At 49.1% G+C, this 16,241-nt stretch overlaps 1 protein-coding gene and 1 long non-coding RNA gene across 4 annotated transcripts in view; one reads left to right on the top strand and one right to left on the bottom strand.

Annotated features, from left to right (window-relative positions):
* LOC146789931 (uncharacterized) overlaps positions 1-12,749 on the bottom strand; it is a 43,032-nt gene extending 30,283 nt beyond the window's left edge. The window contains exon 1 of the long non-coding RNA XR_014969880.1: positions 12,365-12,749. This is a non-coding gene — a long non-coding RNA (uncharacterized LOC146789931). The remainder of the gene's footprint in view (positions 1-12,364) is intronic.
* An 85-nt stretch (positions 12,750-12,834) lies between these two features.
* The window catches only part of CDK5 (cyclin dependent kinase 5), a 402,067-nt gene continuing 398,660 nt past the window's right edge, over positions 12,835-16,241 (top strand). For 2 of the 3 annotated variants that reach the window (XR_014969497.1, XM_085628235.1), the window contains exons 1-2: positions 12,837-12,951; positions 15,228-15,316. Coding sequence is in view for 2 of the 3 variants with exons in the window: in XM_085628235.1 (XP_085484361.1) it covers positions 12,879-12,951; positions 15,228-15,316 (162 nt within the window). In the remaining variant the exon portion in view is untranslated. Of the gene's footprint in view, positions 12,952-15,227; positions 15,317-16,241 lie in introns of all 3 variants that reach the window. The other variant, XM_085628234.1, reaches the window with a different exon arrangement.

Genomic DNA, 16,241 nt, shown 5'->3' with positions numbered 1-16,241 from the left:
GCGCGACCCCGCTCAACCCGGCCTCGACCCCAGCGAAGCCCCGACATCGAGGCACCACGAACTAGCCAGGGGGTGCCGCAGGAACCATTCATCGCCCCCGGCGGAGGACAGTATCGATGGGACCCCCAACTGTCCTCCCCTCTCGAGGTGTGATCGCCCTGCAACTCCCATGGGCCTGGCGCCTCTCCTGCTGGGCGTCTGGCCACCTCCACCCGGCCACTCCGCCCCCTCGGGCGCATAGGTCCGGACATCAAAGGGCTCCAGACCTATATCTGGGGCGACCCCACCACAGCTCGGCAGTTGTATCCCGGAGTCGAGAGCCCTGCTGATTGAATCGCGGCTGACCCTACGGAGAAGAACTCTTGTCGGAACCATCACGAGCCCTGCTGACTGCGTCGCGGCTCCTTCCTGTGAACCCTTTCTGAACCACCTGGAACATCGGAGCCCTGCTGACGCCGTCGCGGCCCAACCTCGCTGAAACCTCCCTCGGAGCCCTGCTGACGACGTCGCGGCTCGAGCTGAGCAGAAACCATCTTGAGAGCCCTGCTGATTGGATCGCGGCTCTCCACGAACTGTACGCCAGAGCCCTGCTGACGCCGTCGCGGCTCAACCCCTCCGAGATCCGGAGGTCCTCCAGCTTGAGGATAAGAACTGGGCCCCAGGTACCCTCGTACCGCATTCCTGCCAAAGACTGTCCCGCTACCCCGACCCTTCCAAAGAGACACTGAGACTTTTGGTGGATCCCTCGATCCCTTCGTGTAAATATTGACCTCGTAACCTTTTTATTGCTGATAAAGAATTGCTTGTCACAAGACAACCTCCTTGAGTCCTGTGTGGTGGTGTTACTGTGCTAGGACGTGATAGGAGAAGGATCTCTCAGGAGACTTCTCGGCAGCGCTCGGCTACTTCGTGCAGTGTGAGGGCCCCCCCCTTGGTGGTCGCACCGACTCCTCGGGGTCCGCCTTCCAACAGGGACACTAACACCGCAGCGACCCTCAGCCAACGTGGGACAGTCGCCCTCCAGAAGCTGGCCTTCCTTGAAGCCTCCCGGAGCCCGTGACTGCAGAGCCCAGCTGTACCTTCCACACCTGAAGCACCCGACATCCACGAGCTCCTTCTTGTGAGCTCCCTGGTCACTATGCTGTGACCCAGACTCTGTCCCCTCTGCTTTCAGGTTCATCTTTGTCTTTTCTTCAACTCTAATCTTCACGACTTCAACGACACTTCCAGCTAGCAGCAGTTTGGACTCCTTTTCCATAGAAAATCAGCCCGCGACCCGACACCAGAATCGACCTATGCACCCGGCTTCCCTGGGGCAGGTAACAGTGGTACTTCGGTACTTCCGTGGTGGTGGGCTCTCCAAAGCCTTAAGTCTCAAGCCTTAACTTTGTACTGTTGTTAGAAGTGTCCTTAACCCTTAATTATTCAACCGCGACATTCTCCATAGGCTAACATTGCGATCCCGACAGCAGCTTCTCGCACTGCACACGCCTCCCGTGCGTCCCCTTCCTCTTAACTGTGGGTGGATTCTTAAGGGGCCAGCGATCCTGAATGCCCTAGGCATTGCCTGTAGAATTGTCGTGGTTCTTATACCACTATTTTAGTATATGGTTTGGTCCCCCCCTGGGGCCCATTGATTTCTGTGCTATTTATTGTGTTTATAAATGCTTGTTTGAAGTGTAACTTTGCCACTAGCCACATAAAGTGACTGTGGGATTCTGTCTAGAATAAATACATATATTTTATATATATACCTGTGTGGGCTACTCTTTCATTTGGTTATTCAAGAGGTTATTATGGTAAAACAATAAGCTTAACACTCCTTCAAGACTTAGCCTGAAGGCTGCTCTCCACAGCTACCACTAGGATAGCTTTCTTTAAAGGTTGTCTTAAACCTATCATCAATAGGAGTCGAATTGGACTGGTGCAAGGTGTCCCTATAACTAGGAACAGCATATGCCAGGCCAACTTCTCACATTGGTGTGCAGCGGTTGGATTCAAGCTTGCCATTGTTTTACCAGATAACAAATTGAATTTCTAAAGTGAAAGCCACAAGGTACCAAAGGTACATATAAATTCAAGCTAGAATACAATAAGTTCTACTGAACTTGGAGTTGTGTGTAGAGGGTCTAGCACACCTTGACTACAACTCAAGAGAGGGTTCAGTAGGCCACACTTAGTGTAGGTAGATACATCACTACACTAAACATGTCTTCAGGTAGCACTAAGGCTATGGAAGGACCCCAGAGGGTCCCTATAGATAAGTATGATAATTTCACCTTTGCAGAGCTCAGGGAAATGTGCACCCTTAGGAGACTGAAGACAGAAAGAGGTGCCAACACAAAACGTCTCAAGGAGATCCTGCTCATAGCAGACTTTATGGAGTCCATAGGATCCAGAGGGACGGACAGAGTGGGTGGGCACCCCTCAGAAGAGGACACTCCCATAGTGGAATCTGAAGAGGAACAGGAAGAGGATGAAAATCCTGACCTGGAAGAAACAGACCACTCACAGCATGGAGGTGATGGCTCAAGAGGCACTCCCTCCACCCTTAAAAGGAGAGTGGTGGATCCAAGAAGGAACAGATCCCCCTCAGTGGGATCCAACCATTCTAGGAGATCCAAAGGGTCCTCTGCCTCTTCTCAGAGAAGAGAATCCTCTCATGAGAGGAAATGCAGACTGATCAAATTTGAGCAGGCTAAGCTTGAGCTTAAAAGAGAACAGTTAGCATTGGACAGGGAAACCCTGGAGCTTCAGAAAGCTTCAAGAAAGTGGGGTCTAGAGATCCCTGGTGGCAGTAAGGAAACCCCTAGAGTTAGAGAGAAAGTCCCTGACAATAGGAACCTCCACAAGATTGTGCCCCCCTATCAGAATGGGGATGATATCCACAAATGGATATCTGCTCTTGAAAGGGCCTGTAGAGTACAGAGGGTCCCAGTAGAGCAGTGGGCAGCAATCCTGTGGCTCTCCTTTTCAGATAAAGGAAGAGACAAGCTCCTCTCTGTAAGAGAAGAGGATGCTGATGATTATTATATCCTGAAAGATGCTTTAATAGATGGGTTTGGCTTAACCACTGATCAGTACAGACTGAAGTTCAGAGACACCCAGAAAGCACAAAATCAGGATTGGGTAGACTTTGTGGATTGTGCAACCAAGGCACTGGAAGGTTGGTTAACTGGCAGCAAAGTAGATGATTATACAGGATTATACAATCTCATAATGAGGGAGCAGATCCTTAACAATTGTCAGAACCAGCTCTTACATCAGCACCTGGTGGACTCTGATCTGACCTCTCCCCAAGAATTGGGAAAGAAGGCAGACAAATGGGTCAGAACCAGGATTAAGCAAAAGGTCCAGCCCTTGGGAGGTGCAACTAAAAAAGAAGATGCCAAAAACTCTGACAAGGGTGGGGAAAAGGGAAAAGACCAGCAGTCTTCAACAGGCCCCCAAAAAGCAGCTTCTGAGACTACCAAGAAGAACAAATCCAAACAACCAAGGAAGCCATGGTGTAAGTACTGTAAACAGACTACCCATTGGACTTCAGACTGTAATAAGGCCAAAGACTCCACAAGCACCACACCAGCCCCTAAGGCTCCTGTTCCCCCTAGTACAGTTACAGGTGTTGGTGCACAGAACAAGGGCATAGTAGGGTTGACCCTGGGATCTGGAGAGGACTCTGGCCTAGTCAGAACTCCTACTCAGGCTGTGCTAGTTTGTGATGGGGACTTGTCCCTGTTTGTGAGCCCCAGTGGTCTGGGCAAATACAGACAACAGCCAACCATAAATGGAAGGGAGTCACTAGCTTACAGGAATACAGGGGCCAGTGTCACTATGGTGACTAAGGACCTTGTGGACCCTAACCAGATCATACTTGGAGAGACATACCAAGTGACCAATGCTAGCAACGTTAGTACAGACCATGCTCTAGCTGTTGTGAACTTCTCCTGGGGAGGGGTAACTGGCCTCAAGAAAGTTGTGGTGAGTGCAGACCTACCTGTTGAATGTTTACTAGGGAATGATTTGGAGACCTCAGCATGGGCTGAGGTGGAGCTAAGTACCCATGCAGCAATGTTGGGTATATCAGCAGAAGTATTTGCCCTGACAAGGTCAAAAGCAAAGCTGACAGGAACTGAACAGGCCTTGGATCCTGGAAAAATGGACCAAGGACCTTCCAAGAGGAGGAGTAGCAGGGGTAAGGCCGAGCCTTCCCCCCAGTATCAGTCTGTAGAGACTCTTTTAGCAGAAGAGGATCTAGCTCCTGAAGAAGGAACTGCCCCAGAGGAACTGGAACCTGATCAGGTTGAGTTCTTGGGGGCAAGGGGACCTTCTAGGGCAGACTTGAGCCTGGAGCAGCAGAGCTGCCCCACTCTTGAACCCCTCAGACAGCAAGCTGCTGCTGAGGCTGCAGGGGATGCCAGTGGGACCCATAAGATTTATTGGGATGAAGGGCTCCTTTACTCTGAGGGTCGAGACCCCAAGCCTGGTGCAGCCAGGAGGTTGGTCATACCTCAGAAGTTTAGGAGCTTCCTGCTCACACTGGCCCATGATATCCCCTTAGCAGGACACCTGGGCCAAAATAAGACTTGGGACAGAATTGTCCCACACTTTCATTGGCCCCACATGAGTGAAGACTGTAAGAGCTTTTGCAGCTCTTGCATTACCTGCCAAGCAAGTGGCAAGGCAGGTAAATCCACAAAGGCCCCCCTGATACCATTGCCTGTGGTGGGGGTGCCCTTTGAGCGGGTGGGGATTGACATCGTTGGTCCCTTAGACCCACCAACAGCATCTGGGCACAGGTTCATTTTAGTGGTAGTGGATCATGCCACTAGATACCCAGAAGCTATTCCCCTTAGGACCATCACAGCTCCTGTGGTGGCAAGGGCCCTCCTTGGAGTCTTCTCCAGGGTGGGGTTCCCTAAGGAGGTATTGTCTGACAGAGGTACAAACTTTATGAGTAGTTACCTGAAGGCAATGTGGAAGGAGTGTGGGGTTAACTATAAGTTCACCACCCCTTACCATCCTCAATGCAATGGCCTTGTTGAAAGGTTCAACAAGACCTTAAAGGGTATGATTAAAGGACTACCAGAAAAGCTTAGGCGAAAATGGGATGTTCTTCTGCCCTGCCTTCTCTTTGCATACAGAGAGGTGCCACAGAAGGGGGTTGGCTACAGCCCCTTTGAACTTCTGTTTGGCCATCCTGTTAGAGGGCCACTTTGTCTAGTGAAGGAGGGATGGGAGCAACCTCTCAAACCCCCTAAACAGGACATTGTGGACTACGTACTTGGTCTCCGCTCCCGGATGGCTGAGTATATGAAGAAGGCAACTAAAAACCTGGAGGCAAGTCAGGAATTACAGAAAGCCTGGCATGACCAAAAGGCTGTCCTGGTGGTGTACCAGCCAGGACAGAAGGTATGGGTGTTGGAGCCAGTGGCCCCAGCAGCTCTCCAAGATAAGTGGAGTGGACCCCATACCATTGTGGAGAAAAAGGGAGAGGTTACCTACCTGGTAGACCTTGGCACTCCCAGAAGTCCCCACAGGGTACTTCATGTGAATAGATTGAAAGCATATGTGGACAGGGCTGACATGGGCTTGCTCATGGCAACAGATGAGGGACAGGAGGAAGAGAGTGACCCTCTCCCAGACCTGCTCTCTCAGAACCCTGACGATGGGTCAGTTGATGGAGTAGCCTTGGCAGGCAGCCTCACTGACCAGCAGCAAGCAGATTGTAGACAGGTTCTACAAAGATACAGACATATGTTTTCTCAGACTCCTAGTCAGACCACCTGGTGCACTCACGAAGTGGACACTGGGGACAGTCTGCCTGTCAAGAATAAGATCTACAGGCAACCTGACCATGTCAGGGACTGCATACGGACTGAAGTCCAAAAGATGTTGGAGTTGGGAGTAATTGAGCCCTCAGATAGCCCTTGGGCTAGCCCAGTAGTCCTAGTACCAAAACCTCACACCCAGGGTGGTAAGAGAGAGATGAGGTTCTGTGTAGACTACAGGGGTCTCAATGCAGTCACTAAGACTGATGCTCATCCAATTCCCAGAGCAGATGAGCTCATAGATAGGTTGGCCTCAGCCAAATATCTGAGCACATTTGATCTGACAGCTGGCTACTGGCAGATAAGGTTAGCTGAGTCTGCAAAAGCCAAAACTGCATTTTCTACCCCTAGTGGGCATTATCAATTTATTGTGATGCCCTTTGGTTTGAAAAATGCACCTGCCACTTTTCAAAGGTTGGTGAACCAAGTCCTCTCAGGCCTGGAAGACTTTAGTGCAGCATATCTAGATGATATTGCTGTCTTTAGCTCCACCTGGGAAGATCACCTGATCCACCTGAGGGAAGTTTTAGAAGCCCTGCAGAAGGCTGGGCTCACTATCAAGGCTACTAAGTGCCAGATAGGGCAGAGTCAGGTTGTATACCTGGGACACCTTGTAGGAGGAGGCCAGGTTCAACCTTTACAGAGCAAAATCCAGACCATCATGGACTGGGTTGCTCCAACCACCCAGACTCAGGTTCGAGCTTTCTTGGGCCTGACTGGTTATTATAGGAGATTTGTGAAAGGATATGGATCCATAGTGACCCCCTTGAATGATCTCACCTCCAAGAGGATGCCCAAAAAGGTTCAGTGGACTGTCAGCTGTCAGAAAGCTTTTGATGACCTTAAACAAGCAATGTGCTTTGCTCCAGTGCTCCAAAGCCCCAACTACTCCAAATAATTCATAGTTCAAACTGATGCTTCAGAGGTGGGGGTAGGTGCTGTGTTATCACAACTGAATGAGGAGGGCCAGGATCAACCAGTAGCTTTTATTAGCAGAAGGTTGACCCCCAGAGAGAAACGTTGGTCAGCCATAGAGAGGGAGGCCTTTGCTGTGGTCTGGGCCCTGAAGAAGCTGAGGCCATACTGGTTTGGTACTCACTTCATTGTTCAGACAGACCATAAGCCCCTCCTATGGCTAAAACAGATGAAGGGTGAAAACCCCAAACTACTCAGGTGGTCCATTTCCCTACAGGGGATGGACTATACAGTGGAACATAGACCTGGGAGCAACCATGCCAATGCAGATGGCCTCTCCAGATATTTCCACTTAGAACATGAAGACTCAACTGGTCAAGGTTAGTTTAATGTCCCTGCATTTGGGGGGGGGGTTGTGTAGGAGAGTGGCATCGACTGCATAGTTGCCCCCAACTTTTTGCTGATGTTTTGACTGTTTTTATGACTCTAGCCAGGCTGTGGCCCTGCTATCCAGGACCCCAGCCTATCTGCTTCCTCTGGTAAACTATGTGAGTACCCTAGGTACCAACCAATTGGATGCTGGGCATGCCCTACCAGTCCCTTGTAGATGGTACCCTAGGTACCCAGGGCATGGGTCCCCCAGTAGGCCTACCAGGGCTGCAGCACTTATTGTGCCACCCTGGGACAGCCACCCAAACTGACACCACCAGGCCACTACTGTAGCCTGGGTAAGGTGGTGCTAGCACCCCTTACAGGGATGTAGGTACCCTATGTCCCATACCATACAACACATATACTCTCATAGGTCACCCCTATGGCAGGCCCTGGTAATCCTACAGGGCTGGGTGCTGAGGTATGTGTGAGGGGGGACCCCTACGTGAGTAGGACCTCTCTGCAACCCTCGTAAAATCGTTACTGGGTTGTTTGTAGTGTAGCCATACCATATACTCTTAACCGCATTATAAGTTATTGCGTCATCGCTGTAACTTAGGAATGGCTACACAGAACCATATCGTGTTTGGTGTCAAACATGAAGGAATCATACCCCCAGTCCAGCCATGGGCATGGGGGCACGATTCCCCCTTGCTAGGAGGGTGATATGGGAAAAGCGGTAGAATTTGGAAACCAATTTAAAAGTGCACATGTACCACAAAATGGCTACTGTTCGCCACCTACACGACTCTGGCTGGCTGTTGCTGGGGAAAACCCCAGCCTCGCCATCTGGACAATAGGGCTCCTGTGGCAGGGAGGTGCCAGCACCTCCCCAGACAGGATATGTGGATTGGAACAGGGTGGGTGCACCAAATGTCCTTTCAGAGTTGCACGTAGGCAGCTGCAGAGCCCCAATTCTGCATACACCGCCTGGAACCGGTTCAGGGGCATCCTGCCCCTCGCCCAGGCGGGAAACACACAAAGGGGAGTGGGTGTAGCCACCCTTTCCCGCCTCTACTCTGATTGGTAGGCTCTATTTTGGACCATCCCCTAATCTTGGGGATATATGGGAATAACTTTGCCCTAGAGCCTTAGATTCGTACAGGACTTCACAGAACTGACCTTCGACGAGCTGCTGCCCAGCTGACTGAAGAAATCTCCCTTGGGATAAAGGAGTTATCCCCCTGCTTGGCAGGCACCTAAAAGACTACAAGATACCCGGTTGGAACTTCGTTGCTCTCACGACCTTCGACGCCTTCCAGCAACCTCGAGGTGGGTCTCCAGTGCATCCCAGCGTCCTGTGAGTGTGCCCAGCAAGTCTGAGCACCCTGGACCACGTGGGTGTCGAGATCCCCGCATACCCCGAGACACCGGCCACCTCTTGTCCAGCACACGACCCCGACCAGTGGGGAAGTTGTGCTTTGGCCCATTCTTGAGCCAACCTTCAAGCAGCATTTGTGCCGACCCTCAGCTCCCTGGCCCGCTCCGGTGGCCCGTGGGAGCCCTTTTACGCACTCCATTTTGCTGCCTTCCGCGGTCCCTTGTCCCTCGACTTGTGGGCCCTGACGGAGGACAATCTTCTTTTCTAAGAGTTCCCCTGGTTGCTCCAGGCCTGCTCTACGCTCCCTGCAAAGGAGAGCACCCTCAGACCACGTGGGTCTGCACCAGCAGCTGCTTTGTTCATCTTGCGTGGGTTGCGGTTGCCAATGCTTAGTGGATCCAATCGGGACACTAACACCGCAGCGACCCTCAGCCAACGTGGGACAGTCGCCCTCCAGAAGCTGGCCTTCCTTGAAGCCTCCCGGAGCCCGTGACTGCAGAGCCCAGCTGTACCTTCCACACCTGAAGCACCCGACATCCACGAGCTCCTTCTTGTGAGCTCCCTGGTCACTATGCTGTGACCCAGACTCTGTCCCCTCTGCTTTCAGGTTCATCTTTGTCTTTTCTTCAACTCTAATCTTCACGACTTCAACGACACTTCCAGCTAGCAGCAGTTTGGACTCCTTTTCCATAGAAAATCAGCCCGCGACCCGACACCAGAATCGACCTATGCACCCGGCTTCCCTGGGGCAGGTAACAGTGGTACTTCGGTACTTCCGTGGTGGTGGGCTCTCCAAAGCCTTAAGTCTCAAGCCTTAACTTTGTACTGTTGTTAGAAGTGTCCTTAAACCTTAATTATTCAACCGCGACATTCTCCATAGGCTAACATTGCGATCCCGACAGCAGCTTCTGGCACTGCACACGCCTCCCGTGGGTCCCCTTCCTCTTAACTGTGGGTGGATTCTTAAGGGGCCAGCGATCCTGAATGCCCTAGGCATTGCCTGTAGAATTGTCGTGGTTCTTATACCACTATTTTAGTATATGGTTTGGTCCCCCCCTGGGGCCCATTGATTTCTGTGCTATTTATTGTGTTTATAAATGCTTGTTTGAAGTGTAACTTTGCCACTAGCCACATAAAGTGACTGTGGGATTCTGTCTAGAATAAATACATATATTTTATATATATACCTGTGTGGGCTACTCTTTCATTTGGTTATTCAAGAGGTTATTATGGTAAAACAATAAGCTTAACACTCCTTCAAGACTTAGCCTGAAGGCTGCTCTCCACAGCTACCACTAGGATAGCTTTCTTTAAAGGTTGTCTTAAACCTATCATCAATAGGAGTCGAATTGGACTGGTGCAAGGTGTCCCTATAACTAGGAACAGCATATGCCAGGCCAACTTCTCACACTAACCATTTCAGCCCGCCTCTGCGTGATGTGTATCTGCTGTCTGGCTTGCGTGAGTGACAGGGCTGGGGAAACCCAGATGGGCAGGGCTAGGTAACCTGGTGGTGAATAGGACGATTGACAGGTAGATGGGTGGAAGGAGTACACCTGGACTCTGAATGGGACTGTGCTCTGCCACCACAATGCCGGCTCCGCCCCCTGTGGACCGTCTGATGACTCTGCCCTGCACCCTGAATGAAGAGCCTGCATCGCGTCAACAAAGTGCTCCAGAACTGGACTGAACTAGGCAAGGGCCCCCCTAGCCTGGGAGAACAAAAGAAATGTTGTATAAATGTAGGAGCCCTGCTCCTAAGAAATTAGATCCTGCTACAAGACGAACCTCTGCCTGAGGGGAAGGAACCGGGAAACTGTAGGAGGAGAACTGTCCCTGACCTGGGGGATTGGCCTGCAGTAGTTGCCTTGCTGCTGAAGTAGAGGAGAAAGATTGCTGATAAACTTTACTTCAACTTATGCTGTTTAAGGTCTCCAGGGGCTTGCGCTGAGCTTGCCCCCTGAAAGAAAGTCCCAGGACCAGTGGACTTCACCCCCCTTGAGAACCGCCGTTCTCCCCGTGAAGCTGACGCCGAGAAAAGTGTGCGCCTCTCAACTCGGCGCGTACTTTGGCAAGCCTGTGCCCCCCTGCCCGGCCCGAGCACTGCGACTAAGGCCCCTCGAGCCGTATCTCGCAACGTAAAGGAAGGACTTTGTGACACTTGCTATTTGCCCCTCTCTGCATCGTACCCCTTGTGCGTGCCCCCCTACCCTTGCTGAGGGCAGGCTGTGGAGCGTAGAGTGGTTGGTACGCAGCTCCCCCCGGAGCGTACTGCCTGCTTCGCATCGCGCTGAGAACAAAGGCGCCGCTCTCAAGGTACGGCTCGAACGCCGCAACGAAGAGCCAGCGCACCGTACACCCGCATTGTCCCCCTGAGCATCGCGACTGAGGCCCCCTTTGAGCCGTAGCTCGCACCGCAATTGAAAGGACATTGCGCCGTACAAGCGCGCTGGGATTCACCGCAGCGTCCGTGACGAACTCATACAAACCGCACGACGCGCACAGAACTCCTGAAATACGCTTTAACTCAAGAACTACTTATTGCAAAGTATTGTGGGCCCGTTTTAACGTTATTGGGTCTTGTGCTAAATCTGCTTATACATAAAATATTTATTATTGATAAACCCAGTGTGGAGTCCATTTGTGGGGGTATCATTGAATTGTTGTATGTGGTCCCAAATGCTTAACCATTATGCCTAAGATAACGCCTTGTCTGCTCGCGCCAAGCTACCTAGAGAGTGAGCAGGGGTTATTGTTAGAGTGTAACCCCTTACCCTGAGTGGAGGAAAGGTCCCCTGCTTGGCACAAGTACCTACCTGTGCCAACCAGAGAATCTGGATTCTAACAGGACGTTTACAAAGAAACCGGAATAAACTGAACTATGACAGAACCCCTCAAACTGTGCTAAACCTCACCGGACGATCTCAACCGACCAATCAGAAATGTCCAAATTTTGTAAATTGTTGCATCTTAACCGTACTTTTATTATAAAAATGGTGGTAGAATAGAGAGAATTGCGCATACTTTCCCTTTTCCTGACGAAGACGACGGTGACGCTATGCGACGCTATCTAGGGTGACCGCTGCATTCCTGAATCTTTGACAGTCCGAATGCTGCCCATTTTCCTGATGAACTGCGAACTTTATAAAATCTATGGGCACTGATAGATGCTCGCACGTCTCTGGTCTTTGCCCATTCTATGGCACTGTAGCGTGCTGCATGAAGAACATTTGAATTCCGACCGATTGACAGCTAATTTGATGACTTAGAGGACGCCCGATAGCCAGATTAGATCAATATGGTGTTCTGCGATTTACATAAAAATTAATAAAATTTTCTAGATGTAAACTTAACTTTTTGCGATAAACAAATATTGATTAACAAGCAAATGCATTTGATTTATTGAGGGAGGGAAGATCAAAATCTTAAAATGTGTTTTAGCTGGTTCTAAATCACCATCAACCAATCCAACTAAATGATCCATTGATCACGTGGGAGGAGTGCCTTGATGTTTAGGATTGAGATCTGTAGGTGTAAGGATATTAATGTATAGATATGTAATATAACTTTTCTTCCTATATGTTATAAGGTATTCCTTTCATGTCAGCGCTTGAACCGCTCATCTCTCCTGTAAGTGCAGACCAGTGTGAAGAAATGTGTGAATGTTGGTGTTATGGGTCCCACCATTGACTGTACGTGTTAGTGTAATGTCTGGTCTGTGACAAAGGGAGAATATTGGTAGGAGTCTTGTCCTTTCCCCGTTACCCAGGGTTCCACGCTGCAACACCCCTATAACAAGGTTAAAATAAGGTAATTATTACAGTCACAATACCACACAGACTTCCCGGTGCATCCACTTCCTGCTCACCTATTCTTCTAAGGTTTCAAAACTGCAATTACTGTGTCCTTGCTGAGAAGCCAACCACAGACACCATGCGTTCGTTCTCTTTCAATTGTCGCGATGTCTCAAACTCCCATTGCGTAAAAATATAAAACCCGAGACGTCTCATGGTCAACTAGCTTTATCCCATCAGTCTAAGTACAACCGAGTCTAACTCCCTGCAGTTTGCCTTCCAGTCACTACACACCAGGGAAATCTGTTCCGTTCATTTGCCAAATGTATCAACTCCTTCAACCCTTGACATGGGTGTCTTCTTTTGGCACAGCAACTTTCCCTACTCCGATCTCAATGAATGGCCAGCATGCCGCCCCGCGTTTACGTCAATAAACACTCCCCGTAATCCAATTCAGTGTTCTCCTCTGGCTTGAAATGAAGCTATTTCCGTCCGTCTAGCCTAGCCCACAATACTCTATGGTCTGACGCGCCCGAATGGCGTCATCACCAAGAGCCGGCCACAGGAGTAGGTATGTGAAAGTGGCGCATGCGCACTGAGAAACACCTGACTGGAACAGCAGAGATGCAGAAATATGAGAAGCTGGAGAAAATCGGGGAGGGTGAGAACACATTGCCTACGTGGGGTGGTGCAATATGTTGCGATTGGGTAGTTGAATTAATATTTGTCTTCTAAGGTGTAACAATAAAGTATCCTGGGAGAAAGAGCATTCATGGTGATATCTTGGGGGAGTTGGGCGTTAAACCTGTTCATATACATGGTACTCCTTACTTAGTACACCTCACGCGGGTGCCAGCCGTTCTGTCTGTTGATATTCCTGTTCTCATTCTCGCTGTAGTCTGTTAATATTATAGTTCTTCTAATTTTCGCTGTATTCTACCTCCTACATAATCTGTTTTCTCTATGTGGATGTTTCTCTTTCTTTTCTCTCTTTTCGTGCAGTCTCTTACATCTTCCATTCACTGAAATACTTTTAAGTTCCCTTTTGCTTAATTTCGCAAAATCGAAGTACTCTCCCCCGCCCCTGATCAGTACATCAAGCCGCTATCTCTTCAGTTCTCTTCTCACCTGACACCCCCCCGCCCCCCGTGACATTTACGTCCAGGCTGCGCCTAACAACCTTAAGCGCAATTTAAGCCTCAGCAGCCAGATACAAGATTTCGAGTATATATAGGTTCTCCCCTTGTTCCCTCTCCAAACACCCAAGACCCTAAAATGCACTCTCTATGAACCAAATTGACTATGATAACCTCTTGCCGAATATGCTCCAGTATGCATTACTAACATTAGGCTTGATATTTTTTTAAACTTTAATTTCTATGTTTTTTCCAAGAGAACATCAATAAGCATGTTAGTAATAACACAACCCTCACTCCTACAGCCATCATTCAGATGCTCCAGAGGTTACAGACTTAAGAGGTGAATGGCATTTCCCCCGCCAACCTGAGCAATATTCGTTCATCCAACAGTGCAAGGGTGGTCACATTCAGTGGGGTAACTTTTGTCTAAGCAGTGGTATTCAAAACAAATAATAAGGTAATAAAATAACACATTTATCTCTGAAGGCAACTGAAATACCGGGTGCAGTCAGCTGAGGTTGTGCTTAACGCGTTAATAACTGCCTCTACATAGGGAGTGAAAACCGTAGGGATGCTTAAGTAAGAGCAGGTGCAAGATTCCGGGGGTCAGGGTGCCAGCCCCAGGGTGGGTGTGGTAGGGGCTAAACACTTTATGGGGTGCAGCCCCATGTAGTTCTCGCTTTCATAGAAATTGATTAAACACACCAACGGCGGACCTCTATATCGCACCTAACACTCCGTTCCAGATGGTAGTAATTTGGTGCACTTCAACTCCAATATCAGCCGTTGTGTGATATCACTTCAGAGCAGAGTAAAGTTCCAAATAAAGGTGGACTGGTGCTCCCACAAAGACAGTCAGCGAATCTCTCAAATATGTTGTTAGAAAAAAAAATCTCTTTTTTTAATTGCACTTTTAAAATATATATGGTCCAGCAACCAAAAACGTACAGCCAACGCGTTTCATTCAGTATACATTAAACTTCACCAGGGCTTTATTAATCTTGTTCTGTAATAATTGCTACTCCTTAAATTGGCATTAGTAATGTATATTAGACCATATGTGGTTTTACATCCTTCAATTATTTGCGTCACGATACGGATCTGAGTATTGTTTGGGGAATACCAGTACTCCCTTCTATTTATTGGATTTTATGGAGCCTGCACGACTTGGCAAATAATTGAAGAATGGAAAGCCACATATGGTCTAATATGCATTATTAATACCAGCTTAAGGAGTAACAATTGAACTGATGAAGTTCAATTTCTACTGAACGAAACACTTTGGTTGCTGGACCATATATATTTTAAAACTGGAATTAAATAAAAAAATTGTTTTTTTTCTTTAACAACATATTTGAAAATTTGCTGACTTTCTTTGTGGGTGCACCAATCCACCATTATTTAGTTCTCGCTTTCATGCCTGCTTTCCAGGAGGAGGGGGTGGGCGTGGGGTCCACCATGCCAACAGCAGCTTGTGTAACAAAATAAAACGTCATGCTCCACATAAAGAGTTCGATGCCTCACTCTCTTGAGTCCTACTGTAGGAACATGTTCCCTGGCAACCTGCAAGCAATCTTCTCTTTGCCACTGTTAAAGACCACATTAAAATGGACTTGCTCAGGTCGAAGTACCTAAGTTTCTCTCAGAGCCACAAATCCCCCTCAATGCCGCTTTTACATGCGTTCAGACACACTTTTACTCACTCACTTTACTTTATGTTTTTCTCTCCGTCCCTCTGATATATCTTCAGGGGTCTATATTTGTAGAGAACTGTCAAAATTACCCTTTTATATTCCAGGTACCTACGGGACCGTATTTAAGGCGAAGAACCGGGAAACACACGAGATAGTGGCCTTAAAGCGAGTGCGCCTGGATGACGACGATGAGGTGAGTGATGCCAAACTGTTCAAAGTACAAAGGAGGGGTATGTAAAAAGTAGACTGTGACATGCCCAGCCAGAGCTTCGGGACCACACTAAAAAGGCTGAGAAGGGTCTAGTTGGGCTAAACAAACAATATAGTGACTGTAATGTTGGGACACCTAAACAAAGAAGCACATCTTTGTTAGAATTTTTTTAATTTAAATTTATTTTGAGCATATTTGAACAGTATGCTACTCTTCTGTGACGCATGGCCCCCCTAGCCATCGACTTCCAACACTATTTCCTACTTGGCGTGTCAGGTTCCACAGCGACTACCCCAACAAAGCCACCTCGGTCGCCCTCGTGGAGAACCTGAACAACTTTGGCCTTACTCAAGTGGTCACTGATCCATGCGCAAGGCCTGACACACACTTGACCCCATTTTCACCTCCAGCAACAAATTTAAATTTAGCCGTACTACAGAACTCACTTGGATGGACCACACCATCATACACTTCACCATCTCAGACGCCCAGCACACTATCACTAAGCATCACACCTCCTCCCACCGTAGCTGGAGCAAGGGTACCAAAACTCAGTGGACTCTGGCCCTCAGCACAACCAAGCCCGAAGCCTCCGCATACCTCGACCAGGCCGCCCAGAACTTCTCCACCTTGATCACCAACTGCGCCGACAGCCTCGCCCCACTGAAACCTACTAAAGCCAACAAAACCTCAAAAAAGCCAGCTCCTACACTCCAGAGCTCAGGTCCACCAAGCGCAACTGCTACCAACTGAAGAAACAATGGCGCATCACAAAGAACCCCGCAGACAGAGCTGCTCACAAAACAGCCCTCGGCAACTATCGCCTGCACCTCAAGGAAGCCCAGACAGCAGCCATCACCGCCCGCATCGACACTGCGGCTAACCACGCTAAGGTGCTCTACAAAAC

Source organism: Triturus cristatus, chromosome 10 (genome assembly GCF_964204655.1).
Source record: "Triturus cristatus chromosome 10, aTriCri1.1, whole genome shotgun sequence".
Lineage (NCBI taxonomy): Eukaryota > Metazoa > Chordata > Amphibia > Caudata > Salamandridae > Triturus > Triturus cristatus.
Note: the sequence above shows the minus strand (reverse complement) of the source record. Positions and strands in the feature narration are given on the sequence as shown.